Source organism: Carassius auratus, chromosome 48, assembly GCF_003368295.1.
Source record: "Carassius auratus strain Wakin chromosome 48, ASM336829v1, whole genome shotgun sequence".
In the NCBI taxonomy this organism is placed as follows: domain Eukaryota; kingdom Metazoa; phylum Chordata; class Actinopteri; order Cypriniformes; family Cyprinidae; genus Carassius; species Carassius auratus.
This window is the reverse complement of record NC_039290.1, coordinates 5,065,179-5,081,374: the sequence shown is the minus strand read 5'-3', so window position 1 is coordinate 5,081,374 and position 16,196 is coordinate 5,065,179. Positions and strand designations below refer to the sequence as shown.

Here is a 16,196-nt window from a genome sequence, read left to right as displayed (position 1 = left end):
GTTAAAACGAAATTGTTCTAAACGTTATCTCAAAACAATGCATAATGAACTCAAAAGAGATGAAAGGTTCTGCTACTTTGTCAAATTGGTTCCCGCACGTGAAGGTTTTTCATATCGGCAACTTCTCGTGCAACAAACCGTGCGTTGTAAACAAGCGAAATGATGATATATTAATTGTATCTTGTCAGATACAGTATTATTCATGATATAATTCGAAAAGATGTAAGTTAATTGTCAGAAACTATTTTTTTAACTATCAAAATTCCATTTTGCAAAATTCCATTTGTTTTCTATTTATAGAACTCACTGTGATGCAATGTAAGAGTTTGTGATCGTTTAAACGGTGAAAAATAAATCACCCTGAAAGTTGGCCAAAAAAAAATGGTCTGACGTCACGTTCCCACAATGCACGCGCCCGTCAGCTCTAGTGCTGCTGTGTTTAGAGGGAAAGAAACAGCAGGCCCGAAACATACACACATTATTGAACAAAAAAATTCATTGTCGACTGCGAACAGTTTTTGAGAGTTCATCGAGATATGGCTGGGAATCGATTTTTTTTATCTGCACCCTTGTGAGATGGAAGATGGAAGAATGCGCGTGAAATGCAACTTTTGTGGGGATCAAAAGTTTCTGGTGAGCGCAAGACTGTTTTTATGCAAATGTTATAGTGTGAATTTAGGACCGCGTGGACTGTTTGCATTGATGTTCAGATGTTTGAAACCCTCATAGAGTTTCGTAGTTAGTATTTTCTGACTTTTGAAAAGATAAATGTACACCATTATCCCACTTAAGAGGTTTAAATGTTGCGTGCATGAGCAAACACATTAGCAACGCATGAGACTGTTGGTGCATTCAATGTGTGTGTATAATAAATAAATAAATAAATAAATATATATATATATATATATATATATATATATATATATATATATATATATATATATATAATATTTAACACCAGGGAAGCACGAAAGGATTGTTTGATTTGTGTTGATCCACTCTTTGTTACGGATAATTTCCATTTTACCATTAAATCACAATGTTCTTTAGAGATTTAGTAGAGCGAAACGTTTTTGAAAAGTTTGTGACCCGAAACGTGCCAGAAGTAAATAAACTAAAATATCAAATCAATAAGATTTTTTTAAGGAAAAATAAAAAATGTATAGCACCATAGACAACTTAATTTTTTTTTACAAGTTTAGTGATTGCATGAGTGAAATGTTTGAAAGTTAATAGATAAAAGAAGCACATTTTGTCCCTAAAGAAGAACCAAATTTAAAACTTAATAAAATAATATTACTTACAAAATTAAAACAAATTCATAGTATTTTTTTATTATTATTATAAAAACAAACTGTGTGTATGAAATGTTGGTTGTATGAATCATGTCCATCCATTCTCTAAAAGGGAGGGAGTAATAGTGGACATGCATTTTTTTCCGGAGGTCTGTCAAGATAATGAATGTGCTTTTGTGAGAACAGGTAAACAAACCCTTTATAAATGTCACTAACCAATCATCATGGACATCCCCTCAGGCTGTTTTTCAAGTTTTTTTGTGTTGAAATCTGTTACTATTCAGAGGAGGTTCAGGTCAAAGATGGCACTGTTATGAAACACTTAGGTTTTGTTTATTTTTTTATGATATAAAGTTTTATAAATGCATTTAAAAAATGTTTTTTCATTGTTTATATATAAAATAAATCCCTTAATGAACAAATAAAATGAGTTAAAAAGTATATTTAACATGATTGAACAGGATTGTTCAGCCAAAAATGTTTTCCTCATTTAACCATCCTTCTTCTGTGAAGAATGTTGGTAATCACACAATTTTGGTTACAATTAACTTTTTGTATTGCATTTCAAAAGAAGAAAATTTATATATTTATATATATATATATATATATATATATATATATATATATATATATATATATATATATATATATATATATATATATATATATATATATATAAATAAAAATTTGGGGGACATTTTTTGGGGGGGGGGTAAACAATCCTTTTAATCAAGTACACAAATACATTTTGTCATTGCATTGTAATTGTACAAATAAGTACTGAGCAATATTAATTAACAATATGTACTTACCATTGAGATTGGATTGTTTTGTGTTCAAAAAAGCAAAATAAATATATATATAAATAAAAACAATATGTACTTACCATAGGGTTAGATTCAAGGTCACTTGCATGTAACTATGCAATATTTGCTATTATTACTTTAGTAAGGACACTGTTAATTAAATTGTTTCCAAATCATCAGCTTTTTGTTTCCGTGCAGAAGTCTGAACATGCAAAAAAACAATCTTCACTCCCAAGAAAAATCACCCGTTGGAGCTTCTTGTCAGGTACTTGCTTTTGTCTCTAAAACGGGTGCCCAATCCTGTTTCTAGCGATCTACCTTCCCGGAAAGTTCAGTTCCAGCCCTGCTCCAACACACCTGTTTGTAATTATCAAGTGTGCCTGTTTTTTTGAATGAATCTACACTTTGCAGGTAAGTAGATCTCCGGGACCAGGATTGAGCACCCCTGCTCTAAAACAATGTGATTATGATTGTACAAAATTTTTAACTTCTCACAGATCGTTGGTTTTTCACAGATGTACAGTGACATACTCCTTGAAAACCACCCATATATGTGAGAAAATGTTCCATGGCAAAGACCAGCTAAACAGCCACCTGCAAAACCACGACCCCAACAAGCAGGAGCTACGGTGCGAGGAATGCGGAAAGCATTATAACACTCGTCTAGGTCTTAGACGCCACGTGGCCACGCATGCCACCTCCGCCGGCGGTGACCTCACCTGTAAGGTTTGTCGTCAGACGTTCGAGAGCATGTCGGCGCTACTCGAGCACCTGAGTACGCACACCGGCCGGCCTCCTCCGGGGACTGTTGTACGGGAAAGGAAGCATCAGTGTGAACGGTGCGGCCGGTGCTTTTTCACACGCAAGGATGTGAGGCGCCATGCAGTGGTGCACACCGGCAGACGAGACTTCCTGTGCCCACGGTGTGCCCAGCGCTTTGGCCGTCGTGACCACCTCACCCGACACCTAAAGAAAAGCCACGCCCAAGATTTGGAGACCCCTCCTCCGATTCTCATTAAGGAGGAGCCGAGTCCCAATTTGTGCTCCGTCGGATCTCCGAAGGATGCCACAGAGGCTTATTCCATGGCCATGTTCAATCCTCAAGGCCTTCCGAGCACATCTACCTCAGGGGTCAATCATCACCATCACACGATGGTGTCTGGCCCCCTGTCCAGCCCGATGGGTGTGGGCTGTTACCTTGAGCCAAACAAGCCTTCTCTGCAGCAGTACCAGCAGGCTCACAGATATCAGCCGAGTTCCACTACCTCATATCTGAAAGTGGAGATGGAGAACTTCCTGGCCGAACTCCAGTGCGGGCCAATGCCACCACAGGCCGCTGTGGCAACTGCCGTCTCCCGGACTGGCGACTTCCTCCCGGATAGTCTGGGAAGTCAGAGTGCCCATTTCACCCTCAGAAACTCAGCGTTCACCTCAGCCGAGCCGACTACCAGCTCCACCAACATGGACCTCTCGCACCTGTTGGGCTTCCTGCCATTCGGCCTGCCTCCCTACAGCACTCCCTTGGGATACTCCACCACCACTGCGTCCCCAAGCCCTACCTCTCAGATCTCTGGGCCACTTACCTCATTTCAGCCACAGTCACTGCAGGAGCCTCAGGCTTCAGGGCACTTAAACCAGCTCTCTGGTTTCTCTCCAACTCTACCTCGATTCCATCAGGCCTTCCAGCAATGACGGCGCCCATGTCCACTATGACCTGCCAGTAAAACGCAACAATTCTGTTGCATCATTGCCAAGTAGCTCATAGGTAATGAACTGGAGACTGTAAAGTTAGGTGGGTGCGAGGTCTTCAAATAGATCCTGTAGAATTAGACAGAAGGATCGCTAGGATAGATATTTGCCTTTAGAATAGTTTTAACTTTGTGGTTTTTCCTAGAGGATCTTCAGAGTGTTTTGTAGTGATAAATGAACTTATAAAATTCATTAAAAAAATGTAACTGAAAAGTTAGCAAAAGAAATACCTCAATATTTTTGTCAAGAAGGAAAATAATGCTATTACAGTGTTCTCCGTTGTAAAATGAAGCACTTTTTATCAACGGCACTTCTAGGACTAAAGGTGCGGTCACATTTATTATTGATCTGCGAACTTCAGGCATTTCAATAAGATTTGGCTTGGAAGCTTTGTATGCAGATGAAAGGATTCCCTGTGCAAAGTTGGTGACACAAATTTGCCATGTTGACCAACAGAAATCTGCTTGTTTTGTAAAGTGACTTATGTGTGTGCTTTGCTTCATACATCTTCCTTTTTTCTCCATGATATTCCGCCAAAATTTCTCTAATGTGACCGCACCATAAAGTCAAGTTGAACTGTGGTCTTAGATGTGCCTCTCAGCTCACGGTCACACAACACAAAAACCTACCTCTCTAAGCTGAACTCTTGTCACGAATAGAATTCAACCTTTTGACAAGAAATGAAGCAAATCCTCATGCAAATTGCATGAAGAACGTTATCTCATTTCATTTTCTCATTCTCATTCATTTTTTTTAGAATGCTCAGTGGTTTTAGTTTATGAATTTTTTTTTTTTTTTAGAGTCAGGTGATTAATTAGCATTTAATTAATTAGCTTGTGTTGAGTTTAGCCTTTAGGTAAAAGTTTTTAGGCACTGTTGTGTTCACATTCTCAATGCTTATGAAAGGAATCACAGTTATTGTGTAGACCCATCTCTCTCTGTTCATTCCAGAGTATTTTGTGAATGAAATGCAGAATAAAGCTTTGATTATTCTGGAATTGAAAATCATAATAAAAAAGCGAATATTTGTTTAAAATTAAGTAGCCCATCCGGACAAATTCCCAATATGGGAACTAAATAAAATATAACATACATTTTTCGTTTAGTAATAAACACCAATTTATCACATTTGTGTCCTGCATAATGATGTTAAAAGAATCTTGGGGAGAAAAAATGGTTGTACTGGTTTTACACAGTTCTCACATTGCAAAGTTTCCCTCAATGTTTTGCCATGATTTATGAGTATCAAACAAAATAAGCTTAGCACATACCCTTTCATTGCTGAAAAGCACTTCAAGTATCTCTCCATGCTAAACCAGGAGCACTGTCAGGAAAGAAAATGTTTTATCATGTAAACTTGAATGGTATTTTAGCACTGCTTCACTGTCTGTACATTTGACTCAGTGTTTCATGCTCCAGTGTCCTATAAGGTAACTGTGATGGCATATGTTGTCAACTCCATTTAGTTTAGGCCAGCTGAAGATGTGAATTAATTTCATGAGTTTCATTTTATTTAGAAACCATCATGGGCATTTCCTCCCTTGGCTGAACTGAACTGAAATTGACCTCAACCCAACTGTGATGTTTAGACTCAGACGGATCTACCTCAGTGAGATGCACACTGTGCACAGCTGTACTGTACCTTTAGTAAGAAATGTAAAGTTTCATTGGCTGTTTAGCTGAAGTAAACAGGTGTTTTACGTCTTTAAAATTCCAAACATTGGCATTTTTTGTTTTCATGAACATTCTGAAAGCAAGGGTGCGTGAGAGATTAAGGTGTATACGGAAAAGAAACAATGTTAAGGAAGAATTAAGAAATAAAGCATCTTGTAGAATTGGAGTTTCTTGTGTTTCCTTCATCATTTACTGTCAGTTAAACAATAGTGGTTTGTTGTAAAATGTAGCTATTCATTCATGTTAATGCAATAGGCTACTGAAAATCATTAAGCTGTTAAGTACTTAATGAATTAAAAGTTATAAATTATTATAAAAATATAATCCTTACAATAAATTGTATAAAAGATAAATGCATTTTTTTAGACCATCAACCGTGTGATGTAAATATAGTCAAACATTTATTTACAGGTGTTTTTATAATTTTATTAAATATTTAATTTTTGTAATAGTTTTATAAACTGAACCAACTGTTTCGTTTCATAAACAAAAAAAATCCAATACTTTACCAAGACGTACGATTTATACATCGGGTTACATCGGATTTATACAACACAAAACGGTTTCTACATTGTGATCAACAACACGCGTATTAATTGTAAACCAAATTAGCTAAAACAAGCATAATAGAATAAAACAGTCATTTGGGTGTTCATGAATGCTCCACTTTATAAAACAAAACGACGGGAACCAGTTTCCAAACAAAACGAGAGAAAAACATTGTACGTTCAGGCATATACAAGGGCAGCTAATTCTTAGCCAAACAGGAAGTGGAACAGATGTGAAGAAGGACCTTGTTAATAAATAGGGAACTGGCGAAATATTAGAATTTAGTTGATTATTCGCACAATGAGTAGTGTCCATTTACTGAAGTAGTAACTGATTTATTCACGTATTCATTTTGGATCGCTTGTCAGTGTCAGTCTGGCTGAACTGAACTGGATCGAGATGGCAGACGAGGCTCTCTTTCAGTTCCTGCACAGTGAAATTATTCAATATGTCAACAGTGTGGAATCTGGGGAATCGGTAAGATACGCTGAAAACACTGGCACAGAATAGTAGAATAGCGTATAGAGCTAAGTTAAACAGTAAAACAAAAATTGAGAATGTGTCAAGTTGAATTAATGTAGAGTAACGTTACTGTTGTTTACAGGAGAATGGACGATGTGTCTCTAAACTGGAGAGCATGGGGTTTCGTGTGGGACAAGGACTTATTGAGAGGTATCACGGCGGATCTTTTCATCCATAAATCCTAATTGTATTCTTTCGTTAAGCAGATCCTTTGTTGACATCCTATAATCTGATGTTACACTTGTTGCAGTTTTATTTGTGGTATTGAAGATGGTCAGTGGAAAATCCAAATTTAACTTTGAATGGTTTTTAATCATTTTACTGAAAAAAAATATATTAAAGACCATTTAATTAGTAGTAGATATAAATAGCCATTTGTTCTTGTCTCAGCAGGCATATTTCTGATTGCAGGTTTACCAAAGACACACCACGCTTCAAAGATGAGCTTGATTTTATGAAGTTTATCTGCAAAGATTTCTGGACAAGTGTTTTTAAGAAGCAGATTGACAACCTGAGAACAAACCACCAGGTGTGTACATTATAATGTTACTTTTTAAGCTTTATGGCATCTTAACGAATCTCTTCATTGACTAGAGGTGATTATTTAGAAAATCATCACATATTCAAATTGTTTGTAGGGTATTTATGTGCTACAAGATAACAAGTTCCGCCTGCTGAGCCAACTGTCTTCTGGAAAACAGTATTTGGAGCATGCGCCAAAGGTAAGCAGCATAAACCCCTTCAATAAGATTTAATTGTGCATTGAATAAAAACATAAAACATATTTTAAACTAAAATTGCTGAATCAATATCGTAATAATTTATTTTTCTTTGAAAATAGCATAATGTGATATTTAGTACTTCAGTTTGTTTACAAGAATATTATATCTACAGATTGGGAAGAAGGAATATATATTATTTAATAAAATATAAATTAATGCAGTTAAAGGGATAGTCACCTCAAAAGATGAAATTTCTGTCATCATTTCCTCTCCCTCATTTCATTGCAAACCCGTAAGACTTTTGTCTACACAGTTGTCACTTCAATGCTTCATAAAGAGATCGTACAACTAATTTTTCTCTCTCATTTTTTAATACCTGAAGTTTTTAGCCTTCACCTGTGGACTGGTCCGAGGAGCACTTTCAAACCTTGGTGTAAAAAGTATAGTCACGGCGGAAGTGTCAGTCATGCCTGCCTGTAAGGAGTACATTTTATTCAAAAATGTATACAAGATAACCACTAGATTTTCTGTACATTTTTCATGATCTTAATCTGAAATGGAGCATCAGTGAAGATAGTTCCCTCAAGTCTGAGCTCATTAAAGTTCTAGTTAAATGTAACTATTTTTTTGTTTTTTGTCTCCTGTCGTCCAATCCTCTTCTGCACTTTCTTTCTTCTTAGGTAAATTCCAGGTGATGATCCAGAAGATGTAATTCACTACATAGAAGCGTATTTCTCAACATGTGCATCTTAGTCTCTACTGCCTTGTCATATTTTATTGCCTTGCCCATTTTATTGTCACTATGATTGTTTTTTTTTTTATTTGCATTAACTTGCAAACTACTGGCATTACACGTGTTTTGACATGCAAAGGTCAAGCCTTATTGTACTGTATTGTGTTAGTATTTTGACATGCATTATTATCCATCCACATTCACTGTGTTTTGCTTATTAGTTTGCACATTAAAAGGACATTAAAGCTGGAATCCTAGTATGATCCTAGTATTATTTTGTGCTTTATTTTCAGTTAATTTGTGCAAATTTAAATTAATGAAAATGTTTTATTTATTTTTTCATGAATTTTATAATGAAAATTAAAGAATATTGAGAATGAACCCATTTAATCCCACTGGTCACAATAGTGCCAGTAAGAAGGTTTTCATTTATAAAGATGTAAAAGTTACTGACTGGTGTTTTTTTTTTCTTTTTTTTCTGCTAATTAATCTGAATAAAGGGTCAATTAAATATATGCAGTTTGACATTTGTCACATGACCAGAGTATTTATTTCATGTTTGTGCCATGAGAAGATGATGGCTGTATCAAAGCTCCAAAACAAAAGTCTAGTAAAGTTTCTTAACATAAAGAAATGGCAAAGGTTTTTGGTAAATGTTATCTTTAAGGTGTCTAGAATTAATATATGAATTCACAATTATTATTGTTTTGTTGAATGTGGTCATAGAATGAGTAAATATGTTGATGGCAACAATTGTGAGCAGTGTGATAAAAGTTCATTTAGGTATACACATACATCCAATTGCATTTGTTAGTGAAGGCTGAACTAAAATGTTGAAAAGACAAAGTTACAGTGAATATTGCGCTAAAATAACAGTAAAAATGTTACAAATAAGTTACGATATTGATTTTGTGATACTGGTAGCACAAATATAACAATTTTATGTTATACAATATGTTGCAATAAAGTAACATTTTTTTTTTTTTATAAAAATTGTCCATAAAACTGTTTTTCACACACTTTTCAAATATATATATATATATATATATATATATATATATATATATATATATATATATATATATTATTGGTCATCTCAACGGGTAATTAAGAACATATTTTGGTTAATTTTCGTGTATGGGAAAATTTGGGATTGAACGGGTTAAGATTATTAGTTTTTAATAACTGACATAAAAAAAGATCGCTTTGTAAAACAGCAGAATAATTCATTTATTAAACTTTATTAACTTCAGTCAGTTTTAAATGTCCATCTGTTTTGCTTCTGGTTCTTTCAGCTAGTCACGTGGTTATTGCGTCACAAACGCTAAGCTAATAGGAAACGAGACGCGCAGCTTTGAGCCCTCTGATTGGCTGATTCGTAAAAGCAGTTCTAACGGCCCCAACATTCAAACTAGTATTCGCGTCGGATTGTTTGTGGCAGGAAGGTGCGAGCGTTTGTTGATTTACCATTTTTACTGCATTTGACCAGCCTTTTAGGTTGTGGTAGGAGGCATTGGTTTGAAGCGTAAGTATAGGTTTTTCACATTTATAAGCAATGTCATATTTTGAAATTTACTCAGCTGCTGCGTTTAAATTGTTTTAATTGGTGCGTTTGTATCGGACCGTAACAGGTTAGCCTTGCAAGACAAACTTTTAAGTTGATGTTCAATGTAACGGTAATAGACCGACCGATTTCAAAGTTTTTTTTTTTTTTTTTTTCAATTGATTATTGTGATCTTGACATATGTGAAGATCTTATTTAGGTTTCGCTTGTTTACGTTTTCCCTCGTAATTTTGAGTAATGAGCGACGCAGGCGGGTATTTCATGTGAACTGATTCTGAAATGATCGTGTAAAGTGCTGGTTCTGAAATTAAGATATTTTATCATATTAAAACACTATACGTAAGTTAATTTTATAATCCATACTTGTTGGATAAATCGAGCGCTTCTTTTGTAGTTTGGGCCTTAAGTCGGATTTTAGCCAATGGCTGCCATTTTAGGCATCGCTACGCAGGAAATGTAATTTTCTGCTTTACTATTATAGCATTGTTACATATTCTGTTTGAACTATTTAAAGCTTTTATTATTTTGCAGAAGTTTCCTGTGTGAATATGGAAGGGGACTCTGTTGATGCGTACACATGGGATGCCCCTTCTCATGTCATAGAGTCAATAGATGATTTTGCCCTGGACCCTCAGGATAATGCTGACCGGTGGTTTGGTAAGGCTTTTTACTCTTTACAATATACATATTTTTGTTTATCTTATTTATATATTTTTATTTTCTATAATATCCAACTGTCTTTGTTTTACTATTAGAGTTGAAGGCAGCTCCTAAAAGTGGCATTATGGAACAGCTCACCACCCCTTTACGGACCACAAAGCCATTTGATGAAGTCCACAACACCAACAGACTCAAAGCTGTGGTGTCTCCCATGATCAAACAAGATGAGACAACAAGTACAGGTTGGGGAAAAACTGTTTTAATAAAAAAAATAATTGGAAGCAAATTTGTTTGTTTTGCACTAGTATTCTTAAAGTGTTAAGTTTTAAAGGTTAATTGTTTTATTGTCATGAATTACTCGCCCTTATGTTGTTCCAAATCTCAGGAGACCTTCATTCATTGTCGGAACCTAAATCAAGATATTTTTGATTCATTCAAAAAAGGTTCCTGTAGCTCAAGTGGTAGAGCATTGCAATGTTGGGGGTTCAAATCCCGGGGGAACACATGATAGGAGAAAATTGTTAGCCTGAATGCAGTGTATGTCGCTTTGGATAAAAGCGTCTGCTAAATGCTTTTAATTTTATTCTGAGAGCTCTTTGACCCTCCGATGGACAACAAGGGTCCTAACATGGTCAACCTCCAGAAATGTACCAAGGAGATCAGTAAAATATGGGAGGGTAACAGGGCTCTCAGGTTACATCAAAAATATCTTAATTTGTGTTGAATGTAATGAACGGAGGTCTTACAGGTTTGGCATGACACGAGGGTGAGTAATTCATGACAGAATTTTCATTTTTGGCTGAATTGTCCCTTTAATATCTCCTTTGCTTCAGATGTCAAAGAAAGCACCTCTACAGAGGTCCCATCTAACATAGTCACATCATGGGGGAACGGCAGAACTACAGCAGCTCCTAGTCAGGCCCAGACATCGGTTCCTGCTCAACCACGCAGGTAAATGAGACCTTATTTGTTATTTATACACCCTATTAAACAGTCCATTTTTCTTACTCTTTTCTTACATCGGTTGACTGTTTTGTTTCTTTTTGCAGAGTGTCCAAACGGCCTGTGCCTAGAAATGAAAAGCCTGCAACACCCCCTCATGTAAAGAAAAGAAGGTATGTTCTCCTAAATTTAGATAAGTGTTTAGTCTATTACAGGGTGCTCAATTAGCCACTTTGTCTCGCTGCATAGAGTTGTACCTGCTGCCACAGCAAGGAGAGTTTTTGATCAGCGGCGAAGGTAAAATTAACTGAGAAATGCATTTGCCCAGCTTTGGAGCGCACCTAGTGGGCTTTTAGTAGACCTCACTGGTGACCTGGCTTGTAATGTGGGATGTTACTTGAATTATACTTTTTTTTATATATATATATATATATATATATATATATATATATATATATATATATATATATATATATATAATATTTATTTTGTTTTATCTCCTCACAGAAGCTCAACATCCAGAACTGTGCGACGCAGTGGTGCTGGTGCAAGGAGCAGTGTCCGGCTGAGAAGCAAGCCAGCAATTTCCTCTAAGACCTCAGATACTGCCTCTGCCTCCAACACTACACAGTAAGTGAAACTCTTATTAGTCTGAATAGTCAGCAAAGGCAAACTACACTATGGTTCAAAAGTTAGGGTTAAGGTGGTGGTGTAGTTTTGTAGTGTGTGGTTTTATTTTTTTTAAGAAATTAATATCTTAAATCAGCAGAGATGTATTAAAGACTTATATGATGTTATTAAATAACATTTAATAAGAACAAAGGTTTCTTGAGTAAATCAACACATTAGAATAATTTTCTGTAGTAGTAAGTTTCATCCCAGGAATAAATTACAATTTAAACTTGAAACGGATTTTAAATGTTTTACTGTAATTGTAAAATGACTGAAGCCTTGGTCAGCATTCGAGACTTTTCAGAACATGAAATCATACAACTTCAAACCTTTGCTGGTCAACTCCCCCGTGTCTTGCCAGTTGATTTAACTTCAACTTATCAGAAGGGTTTAGTATTAAAGCATTAAGTTATATATGCTGTCTTTTGAATTTCAGACAGAAAAGCACAGAACAGCAAGAGCTGGAACGCATTGAGGCATTGCAGAAAGAGGTGGCAGAACAGCGTCGGAAGAACGAGGCCAGCTACAGAGCTGCACTGGCAGGCAGTGAGTCAAACTGCCTATTTTTAATGCAAGCATTAAAATTAATATAAATTTTTTTTGTATTTCACTGTCTGTTCTTGGTGTTTTAAAGGTCAGCCTCCTAAGAAGCATGTGCTGTCCACCACCATTCCCAAAGAGTTCCATTTCTGCTCTGATAGCAGGCTGAAGAACCACATGGATGTAGGCTCTGCAGAAGACAGCTCGTACAAGGAGGTGGACTTCACCTCACAGCTCCGCAAGCACCCATCTTCCCCTGTGAGTCCAGGCTCTTGGATGAGTAGTTGGATTCTTTTTGAAGCTGCTGCTTGTTTTCATGTGATTTGAATGTTGTCTCGTTTTGTAGTTGAAGGCTCCAAAGGGAACGACAATTCCCAAACCCTTCAACCTCTCCAGAGGCAAGAGGAAGCTTGATGAGGCAGGAGCCTATGTGCCGATGGCCCAGCAGATTGAGCAGTTTCAGAAACGCACTCCCAGCCGCTATCACCTGCGCAGTCGGCAGAGCCAGGAAAGAGGTGCGTCTACTCGGACCCTGTTTCTGGTGTCTTCATAGCCTTGAATGTTGTTAGGATTGCTGTTAAAGCATTTATTCACCCACTGTAGTTTTGGCACCATGTGTGGTTTTTTTTTTTTTTTTTTTTTTTTTTTCTCTAATATATTTTCAGTGGGATCCATTTAATTCTTACATCTTCATTAATTTAATTTCCTCTGATATATGATTTGTAATTTACCCTCCAGGCTTCTTTTGACTAATTTTACCTATTTTATTTGCAGGACCATCACCAGTGAAGGCTGAGAAGCCAAAAATCACACACCCCAAAACGCCACAGCTACTGACTCGCCAGAGACATCGTCCCACGATGGTGAAAAGCACTGCAGAAATTGAGGCTGAGGAAGCAGAAAAAATGCAGCAGTAAGTTTTGCTGAGACTTGTGTTTGTTAATGCTGAATTTTAATTGAGCACAAGAAAGTCTCTTAAAACTTTCCTTCTACCATCTCAGGTTTAAGTTCAAAGCTCTAGAACTCAACAGAAAGATTCTAGAAGGGGCTTTGGTTCCTAAAAAGCCGGAAAGTAAAGAAGTTACCAAGCCTGAGGGCTTCCAGCTGGAGATTGAGAAGCGACTTCAGGAGCGGCAGGCCAGTAAGAAGCCTGAGGAAAAAGAGGACCACACATTCCATCCCAGACCGCTACCAACTCGAATTCTGGAGGAAGTCGTGGTTGGTAACAGTTCTGTCAACCCCTTTTTGGGTTTGTTTAGCCATGGGGGTGACGTCTCTTTATATAATTCCATTTCTCTTTTCTTCACACCATAAAGGGTGTCCCAGAGAAGAAAGTTCTAAATCCGACTGTTCCAGAATCACCTGCATTTGCTCTTAAAAACCGTGTGCGAATTGAAAAGAAAAAAGAAGAGGTACATTTTTAATCCTGTGCCCTTTTTTTTAATTTGATTTATCTTTATTTAAAATCATGAAACCGATTTGACTCAATCCCTTTGCACCTTCAGGAGAAGCCTCCTGCTCCAATTAAGGCACATGCTGTGCCCCACTTCCTGCCCTTCCAACCCAAACTGCCAGTCAAGAGCCAGGTAGAAATGTGCCCTTTCTCATTTGAGGAACGTGAGCGTGAACGAAGGGTCATGAAGGAGAAGAAGCTGGAGGAAATGAGAAATGAAGAGGTATTTTCTTTCGTTGAGTAGCTGACAGTCTTATTGCTTTTCATTTCATAATTGTGCCTAAATGACTCTCACCAAATCTCACAGGTACCCAAGTTTAAGGCCCAACCCCTTCCTGACTTCCATGAAGTGCACCTCCCTGAGAAAAAGGTAGTAGAGCCCACCAAACCTGCTCCTTTCAAGCTGATGATTGATGAACGAGGAGCGTCAAAGGGTGAACGCTGGGAACAGATGGTAAGATCTTCCATGGATCATCTGTTGTTAAAATTGGGTTCTACTGGACCACACGTTCAGTGTGCTGGCTTAGCATTTTTGTTTGCATACTTGCAACTAGTTATTCAGTGGAACTCACTTTTAAGTCTGTCTTTGCATTTGTAACATTATTTACAATCTCTGTTCTAACTGGTACATTCTTTTAAAATGTTTCTCCAGATGAAAGAGGAGTTGAAACGACAGGCTGAAGCCGCATGTTTTAAGGCACGGCCAAACAATGTAATGCACAAAGAACCATTTATACCGAAAAAAGAGAATCGCTCCATCTTGGGTATGTTGTTGTAGTAAATGTTTTTGTGATCTTTCCAGTTAGTGTTGCGCTACACATGGTGTACTGTCTCCAGTTTGAACTTCCTTGGGCTTGCTTGCTTTGTGTGAGTTTTGTTGAAGTGCACAGCTAACTCCCAAAACCAACTCTCGCTTCCTTCCAATTTTCACTGCCGTCATCACCTCTACCTGACCACTTCATCTGGTCCTCTTTATTCACCTTCGGCACTTTCTTAAGCCAATACTACTAATTCTGCAGTTCCAGAGGGCTTCCAGTTGGCCACAGAACGGAGAGCCAAGGAACGAATGGAGTTCGAAAAGGAGTTGAGTGAAAAGGAGGCAATGAAGGCTCGTATGGAAGAGGAGCGGGCCAGAGAACGAGAGGAGCAGGAAAGGGAGGAGACTGCAAGGCTACGGCAGGAACAGGTAAGCGATTTCAGAATGATGTTGCCTATCCTCCGAGGCCTGGAAAGTTGTGAAATTATGATCAAGTAGTCAAATATTTATCTGCACTTATAATTTTTTTTTTAAATTCCTCATCACTTTAAGTGGCTGATTTATATTGTAACTAATTCTGTCTTTTTCAAAAGGTGCGCAAGGCCCAGCCAATCAGACGCTACAAGCCTATGGAGTTGAAAAAGAGTGACGTGTCTCTCACAGTGCCCCAATCTCCAAACTTTTCAGATCGCTTCCGCATGTGAATGCATAACGCATCATTGCAATGACTTAATTCCACATGGTTCTCTTAATGTGTTTTGCTCTTTCTTGTTTTATATTTTTCTGTGATGTCTGAAAATTTAGACTAGTTTTTATCTGTCTGTGGCTGATGCATAAGGACCTATTGTGGTCAAGTAAAAAATTTTACAGTTGGGTGTGATGACTCCCTCAGCTAAATTTGTTCAAACTCTCATGTGTATATGAAAACTTTTTAGTTTTTTTTTTTTTTTTTTTTTATACTGTTCCACTTCTCGCAATAAAGAGACTTTTAGTATAAATGCTGTTGTTTAATGACTGTAGTGGCTGAACAAGTGCTGGGTGGCTTGACGTTGTATATAGTTATCGCAGAATAAAGTCTATCGTTAGAGCTTTTGCTATAGTCTGCAGTATGCAAATATATCTGCGTAGCATACTGCTTAAATGTTATATTCAACTTTTAAGTGGTAAGGAAGCATGCATGAAAATAAAGAGTAGCACACTTGATCAAGTTCATTTAAGGGTCACACTTGTCTCCTCCGTGGTCAAAAGTGACCAAAGCCTTGAAATGGAAAATTGTTTTTAGTTTACAATGTGATGCCTTTTGTTCAATAATATTTTCTGATCCTCTCGAATTTTGAGGGGACTTTATGATGCTGTGCAATATTTATACAATTTTAATAAGTTGTTTTCCATTAGAGTTATTATTTTTCAACAAATGCAATATTTCACATTTGAAACAATGAAAGAATACAAAATAACATTTTTGAAGTGAGAATTGTGCCATCTGGTGGCATTAAAATAAAGTGTAATTTTTTTTTTTTTAGACAATTTATTCATTTGATTAGGTTTTAGACTTAGA

At 36.9% G+C, this 16,196-nt stretch overlaps 3 protein-coding genes across 15 annotated transcripts; all 3 read left to right on the top strand.

Moving 5' to 3' along the window:
* The first annotated feature begins 402 nt into the window (after positions 1-402).
* LOC113065589 (zinc finger protein PLAGL2-like) lies at positions 403-5,690 on the top strand. 8 transcript variants are annotated; one of them, XM_026236956.1, is made up of 3 exons: positions 403-633; positions 2,303-2,366; positions 2,617-5,690. In XM_026236956.1, exon 3 carries the CDS (start codon positions 2,663-2,665, stop codon positions 3,791-3,793), a length of 1,131 nt encoding a protein of 376 aa, XP_026092741.1. In that variant the 5' UTR covers positions 403-633; positions 2,303-2,366; positions 2,617-2,662; the 3' UTR covers positions 3,794-5,690. The 8 variants fall into 8 exon arrangements, with proteins under 8 accessions (XP_026092741.1, XP_026092736.1, XP_026092738.1 ...); XM_026236951.1 differs by having other exon boundaries at positions 2,300-2,366; XM_026236953.1 differs by having other exon boundaries at positions 2,300-2,366; positions 2,599-5,690.
* Positions 5,691-6,254: 564 nt separating this feature from the next.
* Positions 6,255-8,584, top strand: LOC113065588 (trafficking protein particle complex subunit 6B-like). 3 transcript variants are annotated; one of them, XM_026236948.1, is made up of 6 exons: positions 6,255-6,550; positions 6,678-6,745; positions 6,986-7,124; positions 7,234-7,317; positions 7,700-7,793; positions 7,998-8,584. In XM_026236948.1, exons 1-6 carry the CDS (start codon positions 6,473-6,475, stop codon positions 8,027-8,029), a joined length of 495 nt encoding a protein of 164 aa, XP_026092733.1. In that variant the 5' UTR covers positions 6,255-6,472; the 3' UTR covers positions 8,030-8,584. The 3 variants fall into 3 exon arrangements, with proteins under 3 accessions (XP_026092733.1, XP_026092734.1, XP_026092735.1); XM_026236949.1 differs by having other exon boundaries at positions 6,256-6,550; positions 6,989-7,124; XM_026236950.1 differs by having other exon boundaries at positions 6,261-6,550; positions 7,007-7,124.
* An 840-nt stretch (positions 8,585-9,424) lies between these two features.
* Positions 9,425-15,597, top strand: LOC113065587 (targeting protein for Xklp2-like). 4 transcript variants are annotated; one of them, XM_026236946.1, is made up of 18 exons: positions 9,425-9,575; positions 10,146-10,271; positions 10,370-10,516; positions 11,108-11,225; positions 11,324-11,389; positions 11,466-11,513; positions 11,724-11,846; positions 12,325-12,434; positions 12,523-12,686; positions 12,775-12,943; positions 13,203-13,341; positions 13,430-13,646; positions 13,745-13,840; positions 13,934-14,104; positions 14,189-14,335; positions 14,534-14,645; positions 14,901-15,067; positions 15,232-15,597. In XM_026236946.1, the coding sequence occupies exons 2-18, from the start codon at positions 10,163-10,165 to the stop codon at positions 15,340-15,342; spliced, it is 2,214 nt and encodes a 737-aa protein (XP_026092731.1). In that variant the 5' UTR covers positions 9,425-9,575; positions 10,146-10,162; the 3' UTR covers positions 15,343-15,597. The 4 variants fall into 4 exon arrangements, with proteins under 4 accessions (XP_026092731.1, XP_026092729.1, XP_026092732.1 ...); XM_026236944.1 differs by having other exon boundaries at positions 14,880-15,067; positions 15,232-15,513; XM_026236945.1 differs by having other exon boundaries at positions 9,449-9,575; positions 10,149-10,271; positions 14,880-15,067.
* The last annotated feature ends 599 nt before the right edge of the window (positions 15,598-16,196 follow it).